This window comes from Scyliorhinus canicula, chromosome 7, assembly GCF_902713615.1.
Source record: "Scyliorhinus canicula chromosome 7, sScyCan1.1, whole genome shotgun sequence".
Lineage (NCBI taxonomy): Eukaryota > Metazoa > Chordata > Chondrichthyes > Carcharhiniformes > Scyliorhinidae > Scyliorhinus > Scyliorhinus canicula.
The window spans coordinates 167,319,925-167,345,207 of NC_052152.1; the positions used below are offsets into that span (position 1 = coordinate 167,319,925).

Genomic DNA, 25,283 nt, shown 5'->3' on the forward strand with positions numbered 1-25,283 from the left:
TGAGATTTGATGCGATGCGGGTATCGGGCCAACCAGTGAAGAGAGGTGCATGATCGGGCCATTTTTAGCAGCACAGAGACACGTAATAAGTAGATCATGGCGTCAGGTCAAGGATCAGAGACCGGCATCTGAACTGGGGGCCAGATCATGACTGCTGGTCTGGGATTAGAGTTTGAGCTGGGTCCTGGAATTCCTGTGCCAAGGATAAAGGCGGATGGAGCTGGGGCTGGGGATCAGAACATAGGATTGGGAGTTGGAGGATGAACTGAAGGTTTATATAGGAGGCAATAGCAGGGGAGATAAAATATGCAGGGAATTGGGAATAGAGGCTCACGGTTAGGAATGATCTCTTTTATCACAAGAAACACCCTCATAGACCTCTATTAGATTATCATTTCATTTTTATCAGGGAAATAAAATCTTCTTATGCCTTATCCTTATCAATATTCCAATTTACAATATCCATTAATGTGAAGCAATATCTCAGGAACTGATAACAAGTCATAGGCATCTAAATAATTTAACAAATATTATTTTTCCTTTGCTATGTTTGGTTGCTTGTTTTTGAACTTATCCTCTTTATTATGCTGGGATAAATGTGAACTATATATAGCCATTCAGTCATTAATTTTGTACTGAATGATTAAAAAATTACTCTGGGCCCGATTTAACAGAAACATTTCTAAATGTCATTTGGGTTGGTGGGGTATTTCTTGACGGCCACATTAGTGAGATCGTGGCCTGTATTATTAGGGCTGAAAATTAGCCCAAGTTTCTTACCATTACTGGCTGCCTCGCCATCTGATTCACCAGACTCGCGCCTCAGTGTCTCGCCACTAGCAAAAGGCAGCTGCTTTTAAACGCTCCCTCGCCAGTCACTCCCAGTCAACAAACATGGCAGCGCACAGACCTACCCCTTTGGGAAAGGTTTCTGGATGCCACCGATGCAAAATGGGACAGCCTATTCACCCGAGGACCAGCAGCAGGGTCAACAATACTGCCTGCGAGACAGTGGCAGCAGTTCTCAGTGCAGGCAGAATGACCAAGAGAACCAGCATCCAATGTTGGAAGAAGACCAACGACCTTCACCGAACTGCAAGGATAGGTTACTGTCTGCTATCCCTCAACTTCATAACCCCGCCCACAAATCGCTGGCTGGCTCCTTACTCCCTCCCCACATCCGATCATTGTGTTTTGTTCCTCAACACCCCCAGCATCCATCAGCACAACCACTTCATGTCCAGTTGCAGTGCCCACAAATGCAAGACCCTCTCTGATCCATCAAGTATGTGGCTGACAAAGCCCTCTCTTTGTCCCTGCAGGAGAAGATAGCCCATAATAAGCAGGAAAGGGCCAAGATGGTGGGCGGAGTACTAGAGATTAAAATCTTCATCCACTTTGAGGAAAGGGCACTAAATATCTCAGGGTTGACCAAGGAGAGAGCAGTCACCAACAGAAAGGTTGGACTGCACCGCAGAGGTGAGGAGCCACTGCTCTTCACCCAGATGATCTATCTCAAGTGAGTTGTTCATGTCAGACAAAATGTTCCTTCGCTCTCAATGACCACATGTCCATTCTCTCAAAGGATCTGCTACTGGTGGGGCCAGGCCTTACGGAGTTATCCATACCCCCCTCCCCGTAACCCTAGATGTCTTGTTACCTGTGTGGTGGGTAACTCGTGCTACTCAATCCTTGGTTGATGGTGAGGTCTTCTGAATCTCTATGAACAAGTCTCAAACACGTCCAGTAACAACAAAGGTTATTGAGTAACTATAACAACAAGTGCATGAGTTCTTTACTTTAACTTTGATACTAGTGATAAGTTAACAAGATCTAACAACAGTGACTATACGTAACCCCACTAACTATCTGAAATATTCTGATATTGCCCTGATCACAGTGCACCCGAGGGAGAGAGAGAGACTGCTGAAGACCCAATGTGGCTGTCTTTTACACCCCCATTGGTCCGGCCCTCTAGTGATCATGTGGTGCTGCTGATTACTCATTAACTTCTTGTCTACATGCACATACAGAGATCACTACACTAGAGACCACCTCAGAGGAGAGCTCTGAGGAGACCACCATCGAGTGTCACAGCTATCACTCCCACCCTCCACTAGCGCAGAGACACACACCTCAGTGGGAAACACTAGTGGTCAGACTTCTGGGGCACAAGCTGGTGAGCACCACACTGTTGCTGATGCACATCAGATGGAGGGAGGTACAGTCAAGGGAGTCAGCAGTCAGTAGTCTTCTGGATCCCAGAACTCCGCTGAGTCCCAGACAGATGCCGAGCCTATGGATAGGGTTATCCCAGAATGGATGCAGATGATAGGACACAGACGTAAGATTCAAGGAAGGCAACGACGTTTCAGCGAGTGTGCAGCCGATTGGAGGAGTCCCAAAGGGTATGGATGCAGGAGATGATGCCAATAATGCATGCACCTAGGCCAACACTGCCAGGGTGGTGACTGCAATGGAGAGCCTGCATGAGGTCAGCATCTTGAGTGGAGGTGTCTAAGGCATAGCTCAGTCTGTGACAACCATGGCTGAGGCCTCAGCATCATGTCCTAGCAGCTGAGGGATATGTCCCAGACACAGGTGGACATTGCTGAGGCATTCCAGAGCATGTCCCAGTCACTGAAGGATGTGTTCCAGATGCAGGTGGACATGCAGGGGCTGTTGCAGAGGCACTGCAGAGCGTGGCTTACTCACTGAGGAGCATTGCTTTCCTGAGGGCCCCACAGGCACCATCAGAGATGAGGAATCACCGGAGGCCAACTTGAGGCCTGCCACTGAGGAGACGGCTGTGGTCTCCAGTTCTTTCAAATCCCCCCTCCTGACATTGGCGCTTCGCAAGGGCAGCAAGCAAAACAGGGTGCCATGTCAAAGCCCCTCAGAGGACGTCCACCAAGGGCATCAAAGGTAACAGGGCGTGAAAAGCAGCAGGCTGCCTCCACCTCTGATGTTATCCTGGGACACACCTGGACATAGAGCTAGGCCACGTAAGATCAAGAAGGTTCACTATGTGTAGCTTGGGCAGATGGAAATGTCCAATGTTCACCATTAATACATGTCACACCTGATACATGTGTAGCTTCTGTCACTGGCCAGCTCTATTTATGCAGGGAGTCTGCTAATGATTTCTCCGCCCCCCCCTCATTGGGGAAGCTCATACTCCCACAGGATTGTGGGATTGTCATTAGTCCCCAGCCAATGGTAAGCAGGCAGGTTATAACACCCTGGGAAGGTGGAACATGGTAGTAAGGTGGGGGTGGGGTGTGTTGCGGGAGGGTCGGGGAATGGTGGGGCGGTGGGGGGAAGGTGAAATGGGGGGAAGGAAGGAGGTACTGGGGGGGAGGGGAATGGCGGGTGGAGGAGAATGTTGGGGGGAGGAAGGAAGAGAATGGGGGGGGGAGAGGGTAACAAAACCTGATCCTATGAGAATCGGGGGAGGATGAGGGCCTCCCTGGTCGTCCGAGCATACCGGAACCTCGGCACCGCCTGTCTTCCATCCTCCAGCTCATCCTGTGGGTCCTCCCCTAGCCCATCCTCCATCTCCTCCTGGTCCCCCTCCTCCTTATCCTAATAAGAGGACTATGTCCCTCCTCCTCCAGCATGTCGCCCCACTGCTGTGCCAGGTTGTGGAGAGCACCGCAGACCACCTCAAAGCGGAAAGCCCTCTCGGGGAGGGGGGGGGGGGGGGGGGGGGGGGGGTTTGTACTGCAGTGCATCACCAGAGCGGTCAAGTCATAGGAACCGCTTTTTGAGCAGTCCGCGCACCGCTCAATGACAGTACAGGTGCAACATGAAGCTTGTGATATCGTGTCTCCATCTCAGTCTCCGGCCTCCGCACTGACGTCATCAGCCAGACATCAGCAGGTGCTGCTTAGTGCCCAAGAGCCAACCGGTTAACCTAGGGTGGTCCTTAAAGATGCCAGGGATCTTCAAGTGTCCCAGGATGTAGCTGTCATGCACACACCCTGGGAAGCGTGCACACCCGTGCATGATCAGGAGGTTGTGGTCCACAAGAACCTGGCACAATTGCCGCTCTGTCTCTTTGTTGACAGGCAGTTTCTTGTGTCACGTGTTGTAATGGATTTTCCGTTTCTGCGACTAGGTTTTGACACAAACGGAGAATCCGTGGACTTCTAGGACAGGAAAATCGGCGCCGCACCTGCACCGATTCCACTACTGGTGAAGGGCTAGCACTGGTTCCACGTGGAACACCATTGGTTCACCTGAAAAAAGATGCGGGATTCGCCGGGTCCATGATCGGCACTCGCAGGGCTGACAAGCTGCAGCCGCGCATAAACATACTCCCCACACACACTTATCTCAGTCAAATAGATGGGACAGATTGTGGAGGAACGTCCATACACCTGATGGGTCAGCTGGGTCCAGAGGTCACCCACGGGGGTGCCCCGGGGGAATCACCTGTAAGACCCAAGGCACCAGATTTAAAGCGGGCTGTCAGTGGCATGCGAGGCTGCATGGTTGCCTTGCCAGCTGTGGTTATGGTGTTGTGTACCTGTCCACCTTGACCCCACTGCCTACCTCCTGGCCACCTCCCAGCCCTGGCAGAAGCCCACCGGCCAGCGGCACGACCGTCGGTGGATTATGGCTGTGTTGGACACTGTCTGTACACCCTCTCTTTCTCTCAGTAACCAGCACACCAGGCTCACGATGTTTGAGAGCATTGGACCGCGCTGTTGGGAACTCGGCCCATCAGAGTCGGAGAATCGTGGGTGCACCTGATAATGATATGCAAACAGTGTTTAAAGTACGCGGGGCGTGCATCGCATTGATACCACTTTCAAGGTGGAGGAGCATCACGATTTGGCGTCAAACCGGCACTTACCGCTATTTTGGCCTCGAAAGGTATTCTCCGCATGATCGCATGCCCCGATTTCGCCGTCAGCTAATGGAGAATCCCGCCCGCTGTCTGTCATTTCCTCAAAAGACCAATGATGCAGCCATGTGGGGTCCTCCGGGTGCTCCGCTTTCCTTCCACAGTTCAAAGACGTGCAGGTTAGGTGGATTTGCCATGATAAATTGCCCTCAGTGACCAGAAAAGTGAGGCGGGGTTATTGGGCTATGGGGATAGGGTGGAAGTGAGGGCTCAAGTGGGTCGGTGCAGACTCGATGGGCTGAATGGCCTCCTTCTGCACTGTATGTTCTATGTCCTGGTATTGAGAACTATCGTGGGTATCGTGGAGAGGTGTTGTTTATCCTTACTGATTGTGGTCTATGTGTCAGGAAGTCGAGGATTTAGTTGCTGAGGGAGGAGCCAAGTTCTAGTTTTTGGAGTTTTGATATGACCTTGGCTGTAATTATAGTGTTGAAGGGGAACTGTAGTCAATAAGTAGGAATCTGATGAAGGAGTCCTTGTTGTCGAGATGCTCCAGGGATGAGTGTAGAACCAGGAAAATGGGGTCTGCTGTGGACCGGTTGTGGCAGTATGCGAATTGCAGTGAATCAAGGCATTCTGGGAATATGAAGTTGACATGTCTCATGACCAACTTCTCGAAGCACTTCATAATGGTAGATGTCAAGGCCACTGGGCTGTAGTCATTGAGGCACATTGCCGCGTTCGTCTTTGGTATGATAGTTGTCTTCTTGAAGCAGGTGGGAATCTCGGAACAGAGTAGGGAGAGATTGAAGGTATCCGCAAACACATCTGACAGTTGGTCCGCGAAGGATCTGAGTGCACGAGCACTGACTCTGTCAGGACCTGTCGCTTTCCGAGGGTTCACTTTCAAGAAGGAGATCTGATTTTGGAAGCTGTGACGACAGGTCTGGGTGTGTCTGAGGCTGCTGGGGCAGTTGACACCGATTTGTTGGTTTCCTGCTTGAAATGAGCATAGAATGCATTGAGTTAATTGGGGAGGGATGCGCTGCAGCCAGAGATTCCACTTGGGTTTGCTTTGTAGCCTGTTATGTTGTTTAAGACATGCCACAACCGATGAGAGACCGCATCCTTAGTGTGTAACTCTAGCTTAGTCTGGTATTGTCTCTTGGCATCCCGGATGACTTAGCGGAGATTGTACCTGGATTTCTTATATCAGTCAGGGTTGCCTGTTTTGAAAGCCTCAGACCTGGCCTGAATCTCCCAATTAAACCATGGTTTCCGGTTGGGGAACATACGTACTACCTTCTTTGCCACGCAATCTTCTACACACTTGAGCTGCATGCCCAAAGATAAAAATGGCTACTCACCTCCTCAGTGTCCCTTAGCGGTCATTGCACCAGCTTCACGTTTTTAAAAAGGAGTACTAAACGACGCTCCCGTGATTTCTCACTGGGGAGGCGGTTAATTCCCAGGAGGCCATTACATTTGACTTCAATCTCTCTGATGCACAATCAATGGACACGAAACGTAGGTGAAGTCCGAAACGAAAGGCGTTAATCAGCAAGAAGTGAGCCCGGCAGCAGACGTACAGAAATAGCTTGGCTGTTGGGGAACATGGGTTCTTATACCCCGCCTCATAGGTGGAGCTACCTTACTCTTAGCCAATAGGAATACGGAGAACACGATACTTGGGCCAATGGGCAGCGAGCCCTCTGCACCAATGGCAGCTCACACTCCCAGGTACCGTAATACCCTAGTCATACTACCACACTCTCTAATGAGTTAGAAATGAATGCAAATTGGCATTAATGATCAGCACGCCATATTTGGGCGAGACCCAGAACATGCTATCGGGAGCGGGCCAGTGGCGTGAATCTCAATTTTGGCCTATCCCACTATTTAACCCGCCATGTGCAGATCAGCGCTGGATGCAACGCAGTGGTTAAATTGCACCTTTTGGCAGCACAGTGAATTATTTTGATCAAAGAATTGTGTTCTTCTCTAAACAAATTATTCATTTGTTCTGTGCTACCATCTGGGTATCAGATGGAACTTAATGCTTATGTTCGAGTCATCTTTCCTAACTATTGATTTATATTTTTCAGGACTCAAGGGTGGCTGTGAAATAAATCCTTCAGTAACGATTTTCAAGAGGTCAAGTCTGCCAATAGCCCTGGTGTACATTACAGAAATGAAGAACTAAACTGTGCAAGTTCCGTGGTTTCAAAGATCGTTCAGTTCTTTTTACCTCTCTTTATGTTTGTGTATTCCCTAAAGTAAGATCACCCATTTGAGGTGAGGGGAGGGGGAGGGGCAGGGTTGCCCTCTACGGGCCATTTAAAGGTCATAATGGGGACAGCTTGCATAACTGGAAGAGCTCATAAAAATCATCATAATTAGAACCGAAAGCTTTAAGTTTCCAAATTTAATTTATTAGTGGTTCAACAAAATATTAAATTCAACTTTGACCTTAACCAGTCTGTTTTGACCAACGAAGACATACCCAAAACATCTGGAAGCTTCTGGAACTGTCTTTTATATTTTTTTTAATGGACATTCATGAGGTGACTCTGATGGCTGCCAAGGGTCAGGTAGATACTATCTGTGAAATTCACACATGCTATTGTCTGGGGGTTCACCTGAGATACAAGTCAAGACTCAGTGGGAAACCCAAGAGCTGGGAAGAAAGCAATTCATCCTTTGTAAGTGTTCAGAATTGCATTGCTGCCTCACGACGGCGAGGACCCGGGTTCGATCCCGGCTCTGGTTCACTCTCCGTTTAGAGTTTGCACATTCTCCCCGTGTTTGCATGGGCTTCGTCCCCACAACCCAAAGATGTGCAGGCTAGGTGGATTGGCCATGCTAAATTGCCCCTTAATTGGAAAAAATGATCGGGTACTCTAAAATTAAAATTTAAAAAAAGTAAGTGTTCAGAATTCATAAATTATCTCCATTAAATAGCAATGGCTTTCAGCTAAGCAATTTTGGGTGGAGAAAACCTGTAATGGTCACATGAGCAAAACCAGTTGAAAATAACGAGGTTTTATCGGAAGACCCAGAAAGACCTGGACATTTAGCAAAGAACACCGAAGGAGACAGCAGCTGCAGTAAAAGGATGTGTCATCTTTCCCTTTAAGGACCTGAACACATAATATCTTAAGAGATCCCTCCAGTCTAATTCCAAAACTTCAAGGTCATCTGTAAAGAAATTTGACCTCCATATCCGAAAACCACTAATGTCTAGCTTTGTGTCCTGCTGAACATTTATTTATTTGAGGGAATCCTGCAATAATGCAGATATCTGAATTAAGCTATTTGATTCCGAGCCGAGTTTTGACTACAATTTAAGAGTGGAAAAATACTTATTCCTTACTCGGCTCCACAACGGTTCTTCTTCAACAAGCCAAGCATGTGAACTGTTAACAATTCTTTTGGTTTAACAATTGTAGAAATGCACTAACTTCTTTAATTGTAGCTATTTGAGCATGTGGTGTATGAATGTCATAGCGTTCAGATTTTCTGGGTGTGTGTGTGTGAATGAATTTATTTAAACCCATAAAGCTTGCTGCTGTTATTTCTAAATTGCCCACACACTCCAGGGGCTAAGAACCACAAGTATTGTCCTCTCCAAAACAACAGACAGTAAGGGAAAGGGCACAAGGGTTTCAGTTTACTTCTTGTCCCCTGTCAATAACAAGTCAGTTTGTTTTTTTTATACCTGACTCTCCGACTTCAAACTGCTGGGAGGGAGCCTGGTTGGCAGGAGCAAATATCAGAAAGTTGTGTTTTCAAAGTTTTGGCCATTGTCTTTTTTTGCATCTTGACGCACACTTTGTTCCCTTTAAGGAATAGTGGGAAAGTGCTGGAAGAATTAGCAGGCCAATTGTTAACCTGCTTGAAACACATCATGAACTGTCCTTCCGTGGCCAACAAGTCCTGGAGTGGGATTCAAACCCAGAGCTTCTGGCTCAGAGGGAGGAATGCTACCCAGGGCACCACACGATCTTCATTCTGGCCATTAATTTAAATGGTTAAAAAATAATTCCCTGTAATGCTCACAATCAGCTATGTGAACTTGGAAAAATTAACACTTGCATTTTCTGTTTCTGAATAAATGGCTAAGTAGTTCTGATTCATGAAGGCTTATTGAATACTATAATATTGAAAAGTTGTTTGCTTCTGTTTGTTTTTAATTAAGCAAATGTGTTTAAAGTTTGTTTCTCCATTTCTTAAAAAATAATGAAAGCCACTGAAAGAAATTGAATATCCAAAATCGAGTGGCTGAAATTCGGTGTGGAAATCAGGTGGGGTGGGGGAAGGAGTTGAGGAGGTTCAATACTCTTTTCCAAATGTTGGCAATGAATGGTTTGGGTTGAAAATGGTTGTTGGCTCAATTCCAATGGAAAGTATTTCTTTGAATCCTTTCAAGGGGCCGAAATGTGCACCAAGTTGGGATATGAGAACATGCAGCCTGCATACCCTTCCTTCATGAATGGCCTTGTTTAGAGCAGGATGGCAATTTCATTCCCTATTAGGCATACAGAAACTCCTGGGAAAGGCAGTGATCTGATGTAGCCAGGTCTTTGCCTCTTTTATGGCCATTCCGCCACATCCTGTTAGGGTTATGGAAAGGCTACAGTGTTAATTTACTCCCAGATGTTTTATAGTAACATGCATATCTAGAATAAAGTACAAGTATATTTCACAGTAAGACTACCATTGTGTATATTTTAACGGAAAACAGTTCAAAGATTATGGGGCGCGATTCTCCCAAAACGGGAGAAATCGTAAGGCTGGCGTCAAACCCGGGCGGGTTTGACGCCAGCGCGCCCCTTCCCGACCGGGAAACGATTCTGGTCCCCGGTCGGGGCTAGCAGCCCGACGCCGCAAGCTCCGGCATCACGGGCTTAACGAATTTCGTTAAGCCCGCTTGCCGGAGTTAGCGCCGGCTGACGCGTCATATGACGTCAGCCGCGCATGCGCGGATTGGAAGACTCCAACCCGCGCATGCGCGGATGACATCATCGCGTATTTGCGCGAAACCCACGCATGCGCGGGCCGGGATGCCCCTCGGCCGCCCCGCGAATGGATACTGCGGGGCGGCGGAAGGACAAATAGTGCGCGGGCATCGGGCCCGCTGCCCACGATCGGTGCCCACCGCGATCGGCCGTGGTACTGCCGTGCCAATCGGTGCCATGGTTATAAAAAGCGAGTTGTTCCCGCCGTTTTTACGAACGGCCAGACCAGGTCTGTTTGCCGTTCGTAAAAACAGCGTAAAGGGCTGGGACTTCAGCCCATCGAACAGCTGTGAATCGCTGCCGGCCGTAAAAAAACGGCGGCAGCGATTCGTGTCGGGAGTTGGGCGGGGGGGGGAGAGAATAACGGGAGGGCGGGAAAAATGTCGGGAATGCCCTCCCGCTATTCTCCGACCTGTCGTGGGGGTCGGAGAATTTCGCCCATGATTTTTAATTAGGATTGACTTAGTGGTCCACGAGCAGTAAATCACATAGCAACCCTGAAGCAACTATTTCCAATGACATTATTATTATATGACAAATGTCATAGGCACCTAGCACCGTGCTCTGGAATTTCTTTCTAAAACACTTCTATTGCTCTACCTTCCTCTTGCCCTTTAAGATCCGCGTTAATCTCCACCTCTTCAACCAAGCTTTTGGTCACCTTGTTTGCCATGCCATTCAAATTGTCTTGATCCTTTGTGAAGTGCCTTAAAATATTTTTCTATATGAAAGGCACTGTTTTAGTAGATTGAAATACTGTGGGTAAAAGTTTCCATCTTGAACAAATACAAGTTGTCGCTGCAGTATTAGTTGAACCCAGTACTAAAAGCCTCACTCGCCCTACTTTCCAACAACACATCTTGGGCAGGATTTGTTCACTCACCTGCGGCAGCAGGGGAGGCTCACCATTGGCCATCAGTGCGATCTTCCAGTCCCATTGATGTCTACAGTATTTTGCGTGGCTCACCCATCCCACTGTAGGGGAGTCGCATTTGGCAGGACTGGAAGATCCCGCCAGTGGGAAGGGTCGGAAAATCCCACCCTTAGTCAAAGGAATCATTCCTGCTTGCCTACTTTCCCTTCACACAGGCACTAAAATTCTTGCGGCATTGTTATAGGACATGGACAAAAAAAGAGAATTTGTACTTATTTAGGGCTGGACTCTTCCGCCCTGCCCACCACAAGAATGCCACGGGCGAGATGCCGACAATAGGAAAATCTATGACCTCGGGCGGAATTCTCCGGTCACCAGGCGAACATGGCCGGAGAATCCCGCCCTTAGTTTCTATTAATTCACAGATACGGATTGGTTTTCAGTCATACATGACAAAACAATTCTTTTAATTTGTTGGACTCCTAGTCAAGCGTGCCTGGAATTAAGATTTAATTTGAGAGATAAAGTATCAGAAATAAAACCATTTAAAAAATTAATTCACTCATTGTTCTGAATGAAACAAACAAAAGTCAAATGGTGATTCCTCACATGCATTTTACCTTAACAATGTTCAGAAGGCAAGTTTAATATTTTGCTCTGTAAACACTTGATAAAATAAAACTTTACCTTCCACAAAGGTCTTCTCTAGGTAATCAATAATTTGGTTGTAATCACTGATGATATTGTCCCCATGGATCATCACTGGCACTTCTTCGCCAAGGTTCAGCCGCATAAACCATGGTTCTTTGTGTTCGGTTAATGGTAAACTAACATCTCGTTCATCACATTGCACACCTTTTTCTGCAATTAGTAGACGAACCTGAAACAGAGAGGCACTTTTCACATGACCTGTCAGCGATACCGGAGAAGTTTTTGTGGTTTGTGCACCTGCTTTTAAAGGATTGCAATGACTGAAGTTTTTTGAGACTTTATTTGTATTACGATCCCCATGGGGGAACAGTAAACTAAAATGACCAAATTCATCAAATGTCTCCCAAATGAAGTATTTTGCAACAGAACTTCTTGTTGTAACATTTACTTCATATTCGATTCGAGCTTCCCAGAGCTTCTTGTCACCCAAATGCCACACTCCTGCAAAACCTCATTAGTTAGGGGTATGAAGGTCTTGATGGAACAAATTCCCCAGAGATTCCTTTGGCTGAAGCCTTTAATAAACATCGCTAAACGCTCTGGTCAGCTCTGGCAAAATCGAAGCATAGCATACTGCTCTAACCCTGTCTTCATCTTTCTGTCCCTTTTAACAGTATTATAAATGCAGTTCCTTGTAAATCTGCCTTTTCTACCCTTCCCCTGTTGCTATTTCTTAGGGTGAAATTCCCCAGCCCCCTACCATTGATTTCTCCATAGCAGAGGCAGCTCGCCAATAGCTATTGGCAGGATTTATATCTTTCGTCCATGCCACCATCAGAGAACCATGGTAGGGGTGGCACCGGAGGATCCCACCGGTGGGAAGGGTTGGAGAATTCCACCCTTTGAATCTGGCCACACAGTGTCTGTATCCTAACTTCCTTCTTCTTGGTACTGCTTCCAGGTTTAGGGTCACCAGGCCACATGGACCAGTATTTCTGATTATCCAAGAATATGGCCAATTGCAGCCCATCAGTCTACTCTCGATTATCAGTAAAGTAATGGAAGGTGCAACTGACAGCGCTGCCAAGTGACACGTACTTGTCAATAGCCTGCTCACTGACTCTTAGTTTGGTTTCTTCATGACCACAAGGTTGTTGATCTCAGTAGAGCCTTGGTCCAAGCATGGACAAAGAAACTGAAAGAAAGAGGTGAGATGACAATGACTAGACTTGATGTCAAGGTGGAATTTGACCGAGTGTGGTATCAAGGAGACCTAGCAAAACTGGAGTCAATGGAAGAGGGGGTGTGCGGAATATGGCAGTGGGGGGGGGGGAGGTCAATCATCTCAGGCCCAGGGCATCACTGCGATGTATCGTTAAGGTACTGTCCTGGGTGTAACCATCTTCAACTGCTTTATCAATTTCCTTCCGTCCATCATAAGATCAGAAATGGGGATGTTCGTTGATGATTTCACAATGTTCAACACCATGCGCGACTCCTCAGATACTGAAATGGTCCATGTCCATATGCAATGAGAACTGGACAACATCCAAGTTTGGGCTGATAAGCAGCAAGTAATATTTGTGTCATACATTTGCCAGGCAATAACCAGCTCCTACAAGAGAGAATCTAATTACCTACAATGGAAATTCGATGGCATTACCATCGCTGAATCCCCCACTATCAATATCCTGAGTGTTAGCCACATAAAACTTGTGGTTACAAGAACATGTCAGAGACTTGGAATTCTGTGGTGATTAACTAACCTCCTGACTTCCCAAAGCCTGTCAACCACCTACAAAGCACAAGTCAGGATTTTGATGGAATACTCTCTATTTGCCTGGATGAATACAGCTCCAACAACACTCAAGAAGCTTGTCACCATCCAGGATAAAGCAGCCTATTTAATTGGCACCCCATCCACCATCTTCAACATTTACTGCCTCTACCACAGATGCCAAGAAACACCACAAGATGCACTGCAGCAACTCTCCAAGACTTTTTTGACAATACCTTCCCAACCCATGACCTCTACCACCTAGAAGGACAAGGACAACAGATTTATGAGAACAACAGCACCTATAATTTCCCTTCCAAGCTACACACTAGCTGACTTGGAACTATATTACTGTTCATTCACTGCCACTGGGTTAAAATCCTGGAATTCCCTCCTTAACAGCATTATGTATGTACCTAGACCATATGGACTGCAGTGATTCAAGAAGGCAGCTCACTACCACCTTTTCAAGGGCAATTGGGGCGGGCAAGAAATGCTGGCCTAGTTGCAACACTCACATCCTGTGAAAGAATAAAAAGCGAAAGATACAATTGATATCCTTACGATGAAGCAACCTCTTAAAAATCCTGGTCAAACATTCTTAAAAACAATTACACATTCCTTAGACTTAAAAAAAATAAATTTAGAGTACCCAATTATTTTTTTCCAATTAAGGGGCAATTTAGCGTGGCCAACGCTGCACATCTTTGGGTTGTGGGGGTGAAACCCACATAAACACGGGGAGAATGTGCAAACTCCACATCGACAGTGACCCAGGGCCAGGATTGAACCTGGGACCTCGGCGCCGTGAGGCAGCAGGGCAAACCCACTGCGCCATCGTGCTGCCCTGATTCCTTAGACTTTTGAAAGAAATTACAAATTTTCTTTATTGTACTGCTTCTGGGTCAAAGGTCATCATTATTTGCCATTTTCGTTGTATGAGTTATTTCAACATTTCTGACTCTTGGGTCAGCTGGAAGCATGCTTGCTTCTCAGTCACCAAGTTTTTGATGTGGAGATGCCGGCATTGGACTGGGGTGCGCACAGTATACAGTCTTACAACACCAGGTTAAAGTCCAACAGGTTTGTTTCGAATCACTAGCTTTCGGAGCACTGCTCCTTCCTCAGGTGAATGAGGTCATCCTGAAGACCAGGACTTTAATCTGGTGTTGTAAGACTTCTTACCAAGTTTTTGGTTCAATCCCCACTCACGGACCCGAGCAGAAAATCATGGCTAACATTCAAGTGCAGTATTGAAGAAATGCTGCACTGTTAGAGGTGCTGGAGTTGAGATATTAAACTGAGGCCCTGTCTACCCTCTTAGGTGGTCAGAAATATGCCATGATACTCCTTTAAAGAAGAGTAGGGAAGTTATCTCCAGTGTCCTGGCCAATATGTATCTCAATCGATAACACAAAAACAATATCTGGTGATAATTGTACTGTTGCTTGGTGGAGCTTGCTGTGTATAAATTGGCTGCCCTGTTCCCTGTATTACAACAGTGACTACACTTCAGAAATACTTTATTTAGCTGCAAAGTGTTTTAGAAGATGTGCAGTTCATGAATGATTTGGTTTGACCCACAGACCTACAGCCTCTCTGTGGGTGCAGCTTCTACTCTTAGATCCTTACTACCATGTCAGTGATCACAATAAATGATCACTGCTGTCAGAAAGAAATGATTAATTATGTACCACAGTGAAATAAATCATATAAATTGGGAAATATACAGAGGTCTAATTTTTTCAAGTGGTAGTTCAGGAAAAAACTTTACACATTTTAAGTTGTCATGCTCATTTCTAACATCTTTTAATATGAGACAATTATTCTTGGAGATAATAAGAAGTAATATTTGCATCTAAGTAATTAGGCTAAAGGGTTCCAGTTGGGTTATCTTCAAATTATCTTCTTTAATCTGTTGGTGTAGGCACCACAGTAAGATTTTTACTGGCAAAATTCATATTAGCTTTACTTCTGAGACACTCCAAATCTGTCAAAGTAAAGCTTAAATAAAAATATGCTGTTTCACGGTCCTCTGTGAATAAAGAGATTAGTTACCATGCCCCATCATCTAAGTAGTGTGCTGACCATACTCACACATCCTACTGGTGTTTATTTTGTGTTTCATGGAATTACATTGGTAACTCCAGCTTCCCTTGACTCTATATTCAGGTAAGATTACTTATTTACATTTTTGGCAGCTCTCTCCCATGGTCGCTTTAAAGACTGTTGGTTTGGCTACTTAAAGGATTGTGAAGGTTACTGTGCCATGATCAATTGCAATCTAATTGTGTAAAGGGAGGTCCCAGGTTCGATCCCGGCTCTGGGTCACTGTCCGTGTGAAGTTTGCACATTCTCCCTGTGTTTGCGTGGGTTTTGCTTCCACAACCCAAAGGTGTGCAGGGTAGGTGGATTGGCCACGCTAAATTGTCCCTTAATTGGAAAAAGGGCACTCTAAATTTATTTATTTTTTAATTTTGTAAAGGGGCCTGAAATGGGATTTGGAACATCACTTGCTTTAAGGACGAACCTGAGACATCTAAGGAACACAGTAACCAATATACCTCCTGAGCATGTGATTGTCAGGCTGTGGACAGGTAAAGCAACATGCCTGTTTTTCACCTAAAGCTCTCCTCTACATCAACTCAACAACATATCTGAGCTCAAATCTCAGAAAAGCATCTTTGACTACACCAATGCGATCATTCTATTTCCCCTCAGCCTACGGCCTAATTGTCAACTGATGGAACTAACAATTTAAAGCCAAGTTGCAAAAAGCTTTGGTCTCAAACTAACCTCACTTAAGACCCTAAGCCAGAAATTGCCTCTCATCGGCCTAGGATGAATTCAAAACAAAGGCATCAAGGTGAAAAGACATTAATAAACATGAAGTAACTGGAGAGATGAATAGTATTACATTAGCAGAAGGAGATATAGAAAATACTGGAATGTAATAGATATAACTGGTGAACATGCTTTGATAACTGGAAGATTTTAGGAAAATTGGATTTTAAATGTATTGGGCAATTTAAGGGTTAAAAGCCAGGGGTTCAAACGTGCTTGAATGAAATGGTCATGTTTATTTAAAACAAATTCTGTTCTACATGGCCTGGGTGGTTTAGTAGCCAGCAAGTGAAATTGACGAATCATAGAATCCCTACAATTCAGAAAGAGGTCATTCGGCCCATTGAGTCTGCACATTCCCTCCGAAGGAGCACCCGACCCAGGCCCAGACCCCGTCCCATCCAACCTCCTGGACACTAAGGAGCAATTTAGCACGGCCAATGAACGTAACCTGCACACCTTTGGACCGTGGGACAAAACTGGAGCACCCAGAGGAAACCTACACAGACATGGGAGAACATAAAAACTCCACACAGGCAGTTACCCGAGGTTGGAATTGACTTGGGTCCCTGGCGCTATGAGGCAGCAGTGCTAACCACTGTGCCACCATGCCGCCCAAAGGAACACGAAATAATGTGTTTTTCAGTCTGGGCTAATGCATAGTGGTTTGCCTGGGGAAGTCCCTGGGGAGTTAATGTGCTTGCAGTACCTGGGAAAGTTAATTTGTTTTTTTTTTAGCTTGGGGAGATGATGTCACAGCTGGATCGAGAGCTGTATGTTTCTTTACTTGCTGATTAATGAGAAATTGATAAGTAGTGTTAAGAGATAATTGCAAGCTATTTTTTTTCGGGTGTGAAGTTAAAAGTTTAATATTATACTTATAATAAAGTTTTTGTTTTAAAAATACCAAAGCCCCATTTTTTAAATGAAATCACTCCTGCAGTGAATCATTCTTTCTGCACAGTGTTAAAATAAACTAAAATATTGATGTTTCGATCCAATATCCTAGTCACCGTTGAGGTCCTGTTTGGGATCGTAATAACGCAATTTAACAAGCAATTAAAAAGTAAGTATAATATAAAGCCCAAACAGTAGAATGTACTATCCTCTGTATTCAGGTACCATGACCGATGAGAGCATTGGTGAACATGGCCTTCCATTGTATTGGTCCATGATTATGTCTGGCAAAGTACTGCAGTAGTTTGCAGATGTTCGAGCAGGTAACCAACAATCCGCTGTCGAATGCCCCAGCAGCCCATATTTCACCCACACCCACCATCACAGCTTCCGAAGTCAGATCGGCCTTCCTGAAAGTGAATCCTCGGAAGGCGATGGGCCCGGATGGGATCGCTGGTCGTGCACTCAGAGCCTGCGCGGACTAACTGGCAGAGGTATTCGCAGACATCTTTTACCTGTCCCTATTCCACTCCGAGGTCCCCACCTGCTTCAAGAATACCACCAACGAAGAACCAGGCAACGTGCCTCAATGACTACTGTCCGGTGGCCCTGACTTCAGTCATAATGAAGTGCTTCGAGAGGTTGATCATGAAGCGCATCACCTCCATACTCCCAGAAGGCTTTGATCCACTGCAATTCGCACACCGTTGCAACCGGTCCACGTCAGACGCCATTTCCCTGGCCCTACACTCATCCCTAGAGCATCTCGAAAACAAGGACTCCTACATCAGACTCCTATTTGTTGACTACAGTTCCGCCTTCAACACCATAATCCCAGCCAAGCTCATATCAAAGCTCCTAAACCTAGGACTTGGCTCCCCACTCTGCAATTGGATCCTCGATTTTCTCACCAACAGACCACAATCAGTAAGAATGAACAACACCTCCTCCACAATAGCCCTCACCACCGGGGCCCCGCAAGGCTGCATACTTAGCCCACTACTCTACTCCCTGGACACACACGACTGCGTGGCAAAACTTGGTTCCAACTCCATCTACAAGTTTGCTGACGATACGACCATAGTGGGCTGGATCTCGAATAACGACGAGTCAGAATACAGGAGGGAGATAGAGAACCTAGTGGAGTGGTGTAGCGACAACAATCTCTCCCTCAATGCCAGCAAAACTAAAGAGCTGGTCATTGACTTCAGGAAGCAAAGTACTGTACACACCCCTGTCAGCATCAATGGAGCCGAGGTGGAGATGGTTAGCAGTTTCAAATTCCTAGAGGTGCACATCTCCAAAAATCTGTCCTGGTCCACCCACGTCGATGCTACCACCAAGAAAGCACAACAGCGCCCATACTTCTTCAGGAAACTAAGGAAATTCGGCATGTCCATATTAACCCATACCAACTTTTACAGATGCACCATAGAAAGCATCCTATTGGGCTGCATTACAGCCTGGTATGGCAACTGCTCGACCCAGGACCGCAAGAAACTTCAGAGAGTCGTGAACACAGCCCAGTCCATCACACACACCTGCCTCCCATCCATTGACTCCATCTACACCTCCTGCTGCCTGGGGAAAGCGGGCAGCACAATCAAAGACCCCTCCCACCCGGCTTACTCACTCTTCCAACTTCTTCCATTGGGCAGGAATAACAGAAGTCTGAGAACACGCACAAAAAGACTCAAAAACAGCTTCTTCCCCACTGTCACCAGACTCTTAAATGACCCTCTTATGGACTGACCTTATTAACACTACACCCTGTATGCTTCATCTGATGCCAGTGCTTATGTGGTTACATTGTATATGTTGTGTTGCCCTATTATGTATTTCCGTTTATTCTCTTTTCTTCCCATGTACTTAATGATCTGCTGAGCTGCTTGCAGAAAAATACTTTTAATTGTACCTCGGTACACGTGACAATAAACAAATCCAATCCAATCCAATGAAGTATCGCTGACTAGGAAAGTCATAAAGCATCCATGTTGGTTATGCCCCAAATATAGTACCAGACTATACACCTGCCCCTCTTGCCGCAGCTTCCTCCCAAAAATAAAACATGCTGGGCCTACGTTTGAGTGCCCACCAATGGTCTGTTTAAGCAACACTGGTTAGACCACTTATCACATGGTACAAATGGCAGACTATGCAAGACACATTCTCTTCCCATTGAAAACAAGATTCTATAATCTTCATAGGGCAAAAATCTACCTGTTAGAACAGCCTTACATCTGAAACAGACATTTTGCCACTCTTGCTTGCTTATTTACAAGCCTACTCAAATTATATCAGATGGGCTTTCAATGCCCAAGGACCAACCCAATAACTTTTACAATAGATGGTTGAGTCCATCCCCCAAACCAACCTACAGGCGAACAAAGCTTTAGAGTGTTGTGGTGAGGCCACACCTAAACTGAAACTAACAGCCTTTGGAGAACAGAGGTGGGGTGGTTCTCATAGCTCAGTGCTTCAGTGTATCCTGTAATCTAAGCCATTATTGGCTCAGTGATTGAAATGTTGTCTGTGAATCAAGAGCTTCTACAATCAAGCTTCAGCAAACAAACCAGGCTATCACATCAGAAGAAGGAATGCCACATTGTTGGGAGGTACCATTTGCCACTCAGACGTCAAATTGAAGTCTTGTTTACTCTTTCATTGGAACTAAAAGATCCCCCGTCACTATCCCCAGCAGGGGATTTTTCTCAGTATGTTGGTCAGCATTAAACTCTCAAACGCCACCAAAAAAAATCAAATAGCTGGTCAATGTTCTTGTTACTTTTATTGCGACATGGCTGTGTACAAATTGACTATTGTTTTTGCCAACATTACAATAGTGACTATGGGGGGAATTTATTTCCGGTGACAGGAGGGTCACTTGTGGTTGGAAAGCAAGTGAGAGACCTGTGTCACCTCTGCTGTGGGGCCCATAGTGTTAAGTGCCTATTGGACACTTAGCAGCCCAGCAGTGGGCCTTCCCTAGGATTCCTACATCCAGGAGGTTATCTTTGACCAGAAACTGAAATGAATGAGCCATATAGATATTGTGGTTACAAGAGCAAGTCAGAGACTACCAATCCTGCACCTCCTGATTCCCCAAAGCCTGTTCTCCAGCTACAAGGCACATGTCAGGAGTGTGATCGAATCCGCTCCACTTGCCTGGATGAATGCAGCTCTCAAGGACCTCAACACCATCCAGGACAATGTAGCCCACTTGACTGGCACAAACTCCCTCCACACTGATGCACAACAGCAGCAGTGTGTATCATTTACAAGATGCACTGCAGAACTCAGACTCCTTCAACACCACCTTCGAAACCCATGACGGCTACCAACTAGAGTGACAAGGGCAGCAGACATATGGAAACACCATCACGTATAGGTTCCCCTCCAAGCCACACACCATTCTGACTTAGAAATATATCACCATTTCTTCACTGTCGCTGGGCCAAAATCCTATCCTAACAGGACTGTGGATGTACTTACAAAACCTGGACTGCAATGGTTTAAGAAGACAGCCCACCACCACCTTCTCATATGCAATTAGGGATGGGCAAAAAATGGTTGCCTCATCGGCATCCCACTTCTCCCTGTGACCGTAACTGTTCCTTCCTACCATCAATACCCTGGGTTCACCCCCTCCCTCCCCCGAACAGGAGTCCATCATTGATTCCACTGAATCTACCCTCTAACCCACTCTCCCCCTTTTCCAGACAACCTAACCACCTTCCCCACACACCCAGACAACCCACCTCCCCTGCACAACCCCCCTGCACCTCCCCGACACTTTCCTGCACACCCTCCGTGCCTTCCACAGAAACTGCACCCCCCCAACTTATTCTTCATAATTGAGAATGTGGACACATATTCATTGGTAGCCATTTTTACCCAGAACCCTTAAAGCATATACATGGGCAGCACTAGCTGACAGCTTTGGTTTTAACAGGTGTTAAACAGATACCATCTGTACCACGTTAAAAGTAACATCAGGGCCTTTCAAGTTCTTCTCACACGAAGGGAAGGTAATAAAAATCACTAAAGTCATTTTCAAAGGAATTTTAAAAGCTTTTATGATTGTATTGTCTCACCTTATTTATTCAGAAGGCATTTTTCAAACTTACCTCAGCAAATTAGAAAAACAGACTTAAAAAAGTCTATCCCTCAATTAAAAGTATAAAATTACTTCAATAAAAAAAGAAACAATTGGAGATAAACAGAAAAGATACAAAAAACATGATGACCATACATCAAGCTCAAAATGTGGATAATAAAGCTATTTTAACAATTAGTGGTTTCCTCCCACAAGTCCTGAAAAATGTGCTTGTTCGGTGAATTGGACAGTCTGAATTCTCCCTCAGTGTGTGGCAACTAGGGGATTTTCACAGTAACTTCATTGCACTGTTAATGTAAGCCTACTTGTGACACTAATAAAGATCATTATTATTAATTAAATTATAGTGAATAATAAGGACACCTCTAAGAGGAGGACTTAATCAACGAGGTAAAGCCCATTGCTGCGAAATAATTATGTAATCTGGTTTAGAGGTGTATAACTGTTTCAGTTTTCTTTCAGAAAATCAAGAATATTGTAGAAGGAAGAGATGCACTGCAATATTTCTTCAATTGTCAAGGAGCTGGCTATCGTAAAGCAGACAGCTTTTGCATCCAACTATGCAACAACTGATACATTCGGGGATTCAGGTAAACATTACTTTTAATACTGCTAGGTATTCTTAAATTAATATCAGCTGTGGCATTGTATTTTTAAGTTTTATTGGATTCTGTGTTAGTGCTAACACTATGTTTTTTATCTTTTACAGTCCTTAATGCTGTGATTGCACTTATCACTGAGCACTTGAAAGTATATTGTGTGTTAAATAGTTCTGTAATAAACTTGTAAATAAATTGGTAAAGTATAACATCTCTTGTAGTCTTTTCCATGCAGTACAAGAACGCACCTTTCTTGTACTTTCTGAAAGTGGGAAGATAACAATTTTGAAGAGAGGCCCCCGGACCCTTATATTATCCGAGTAGTTATACCTTTGTCAACAAATTATTTAACAGGCTATCTGAAAAAAGATAACGGGCTGGATTCTCCGCAGCCCTGTGCCAAAATCGCGTTTGGCGCGGCGGGGGCAGAGAATTGACATTCATGACCGAATCGCGCCCGGTGCCGTTCCGGCAATTCTCCGGGCCCCGGAGAATCGCTCGTCTGTGAATCACGCCACGAGGCTGGGGGGCCATTGCCAGAGGCCCTCCCAGTGATACTCTGCACCCCATTGGCCGATTTCCCAACGGCGTGGTTCTAACCACGTATGGCCGGTCGGGACTCTCGTGCGGCAGCTGCGGGCTCAGTCCACGGCCGCCCTGGTGGGGGGCAGGGGGATCCAGCACCTGGGGGAGGCCTTATGGGCAGCCGGGACAGCTATTGAGCCGGTCCGATGAAGGGGCACGGGGCTGATCGGGGGAACCTTGTTTCTTCGTGATGGCCCATGGTCCGAATCCGCCATGGTTCTGCCGCCATGCGCATGCGTGGACTCGGAACCGGAAGTGTGGGGATCCGAACTGCCTATGATACGCAGTCAAATTGAGACCTTCTTAAAGGTAGGCAAAAGCAGCATCTATATACCTTGAGGTCATTTATCAAGTGAAGCTCACCAGATGGACGCCATGTACAGTGGTGAAATAGACAATTCTAACTACTCGATGAGGGGGCACTTAATTTGATTCCAATGATTTTGGCTTTTAATGAGCCTGAACGAGATGCAAATGAATGTGAATGTGATTCCTAACATAGATCAGCGGGAAAGTCAAGCCTCTTTTAATCTGCTATCAACAGCCATAGAATTTCGAATTTACAGTGCAGAAGGAGGCCATTCAGCCCATCGAGTCTGCACCGGCTCTTGGAAAGCACACCCTACCCAAGGTCAACACCTCCACCCTATCCCCATAACCCAGTAACCCCATCCAACACTAAGGGCAATTTTAGACACTAAGGGCAATTTATCATGGCCAGTCCATCTCACCTGCACATCTTTGGACTGTGGGAGGAAACCGGAGCACCTGGAGGAAACCCACGCACACACGGGGAGGATGTGCAGACTCCGCACAGATAGTGACCCAAGCCGGAATCGAACCTGGGACACTGGAGCTGTGAAGCAATTGTGCTATCCACAATGCTACCGTGCTGCCCAAATGGAGTACAGAATTCCAAACTGATTTCCCAACAGTGGGAAACTGATTTTTCCCATTACTTCAAATTTCCTGCTCCAGTCACCATGATTCCCACCACTAACGGGAGCAGAAAGTTCTGCCCTATTTTTTTGAAAGTGCATCAGTACATCTGGTATACATTCTCTTCAGTATTTTACCTATTATTGTACAGTAGTTATCAATGAGACTATTGTAAATTTAATGTAGTCAAATTCAGGTTTGCTACATTTCCAAAATTATTTGTGAACTAACAGTGCATTTTTATTGTCTGCCATTATACGGTACGAGAGAGAAAGGAGTGAGAAGAAGGTTAAGAAGGTTAAGAAGGGTTGATGTCAAAAGGCATTGGTTTTGTGGTCTGTTGACATTTTCCTATTCCTGCAGTGGAATGCAAAATTGTGTTCCATAATACAGGTAATTGTGGACTATGATAGCAGCTTAGTAGCAAAAGAGCCTCAGGAAGAGGCTTCTTCCACTCAGGCACATCTGGAAACAGCTCTCCTACCTCTGCCTAAGCTAGAAGCAGTATGTTTGGCATCTGTGATTCATGAACCAGGTGTCCAGAGAACTCTGCCATCTCTTCAAATTAGGCCTGTGGCCTCAGAGTAGGATGAAGACGGCCCTGCGAGTGCTGATAAAGGTCACCATGGCCTGAACTCCTTTGTGATTAGATCGTTCTAGGCTGGAATAGCTGACATAGATATAATTTCTCAGAGAGGTGATGGAGACTGTATGCTGGGAGGAAGGACATCATTGTCTTCTATCTGAGCAGCAGGAGGAGTACACAAATGCCTTGCCAGGATAGTAGGATTTTAAATGGTGCAGAGTGGCATCAACAGCATGCACATGACTTTACAGGCAAAAGATCTTAATGGTGAGGTGTACCAAACACACAAGGATTACCACTCACTCAACGTGCAGTTGGTGTGCGACCACACCCAGCACATCATGCTGTGAGTGCTCGCTATCCAGGTCGTGGTCATGATGCATTCATTCTGCGTCAGTCCAACAATCTTTCAACCATTGTGTCAAACCAGAGGGTGCTTGCTGGCAACAAGGATTAAATGTTCTACACCTGCCTCATGATTTTCTTTCGGAACTCAACTGCACATGGTCAGCATTCACATAATGAAAGCCATACTTCTACAAGGGATGCCACTAAGCAGGTAACTGGGATACTGAAGCAATGATTCCACTGCATCGACTGTTCATGAAGCCAGAATGGATGGCCCATGTTCTAATGATCTGTTGCATTCTTTACAATCTGGCGATCATGAGGACACAGCCCTTTTGCCTCAAGGGATATGGTGAGTACTTCAGGAAGAGGAGGAGAAGCAGGAAGAAGAGGAGGATGGGAGGAGGCAGCCAGAACATACCACATCTTACCATCCTTCTCTTATGGACCAACACACTCTTATTCACAATCCTAAAATAAAACAAAAAAACAAAACAACTACGAGGTAGCAACCTCTTTGAACAAAATATCCCATATTGACACTCAACCAATCACCCTTATGCAAGTCCTTATTGCCCATTTTGCAAGTGCTATTGTCAGCCCTGAGGTGCTCCTATGTAGTACTAACCCAGTGCTTTCAGCATGACTGACATTCAGTGGGGGAGACTTCAGTTGGCCTTGCAAGTTAACCCTGTGCCATTTTGGCTTTAGAAATTTTGGCTTTAGAAATTTTGGCTTTAGACTGCACTGTCTCAGCAAGGACAACAGCAGTCTTGGCTGGGTGAAAGGCAGCAGCAAGACCAGTGGTGGCAGCACTGAGAGAGGACACAGCATGTCTGCGTTTCACTGTTTCACTGCCACTTCCTCAGGCAGTGTTGCAGTTAGCTGGAAGATGGATTGCTGGGCTGCTGTGACACTCTTAAAAGCCTTTTGCAAATTAATATCCAATGCCATGATTGCAGCAGGCAGAGCCTGCATGGCACCAAGCTGGGCTTGCTTGGCAACAAGCTGAAATTTCATAGCCCCAGTCTGAATTTCCCCTGAAGCTCTCAAACGTGGGGCGATTTCTGGTTGTACAGCAATGGAAGTTGTAATATCAGCTATCAGACACTGCTAGCATGGTTGGAGCAGCAGGTATCTGCATGGAGTTGTCCACCACTTGCCCGCTTCATATTTGGGGTGCAAGTCCCTTGAAA

The 25,283-nt window shown here is 45.8% G+C and overlaps 1 protein-coding gene and 1 long non-coding RNA gene across 3 annotated transcripts in view; one reads left to right on the top strand and one right to left on the bottom strand.

Annotated features, from left to right (window-relative positions):
* The window catches only part of LOC119969521, a 43,883-nt gene extending 36,737 nt beyond the window's left edge, over positions 1–7,146 (top strand). The window contains exon 3 of the long non-coding RNA XR_005461390.1: positions 6,958–7,146. This is a non-coding gene — a long non-coding RNA (uncharacterized LOC119969521). The remainder of the gene's footprint in view (positions 1–6,957) is intronic.
* The window catches only part of gdap1l1 (ganglioside induced differentiation associated protein 1-like 1), a 98,766-nt gene that overhangs the window by 59,126 nt on the left and 14,357 nt on the right, over positions 1–25,283 (bottom strand). For both annotated transcript variants that reach the window (XM_038803226.1, XM_038803225.1), the window contains exon 3: positions 11,432–11,624. In XM_038803226.1, the coding sequence (XP_038659154.1) occupies positions 11,432–11,537 (106 nt within the window). In that variant the 5' untranslated portion in view covers positions 11,538–11,624. The remainder of the gene's footprint in view (positions 1–11,431; positions 11,625–25,283) is intronic.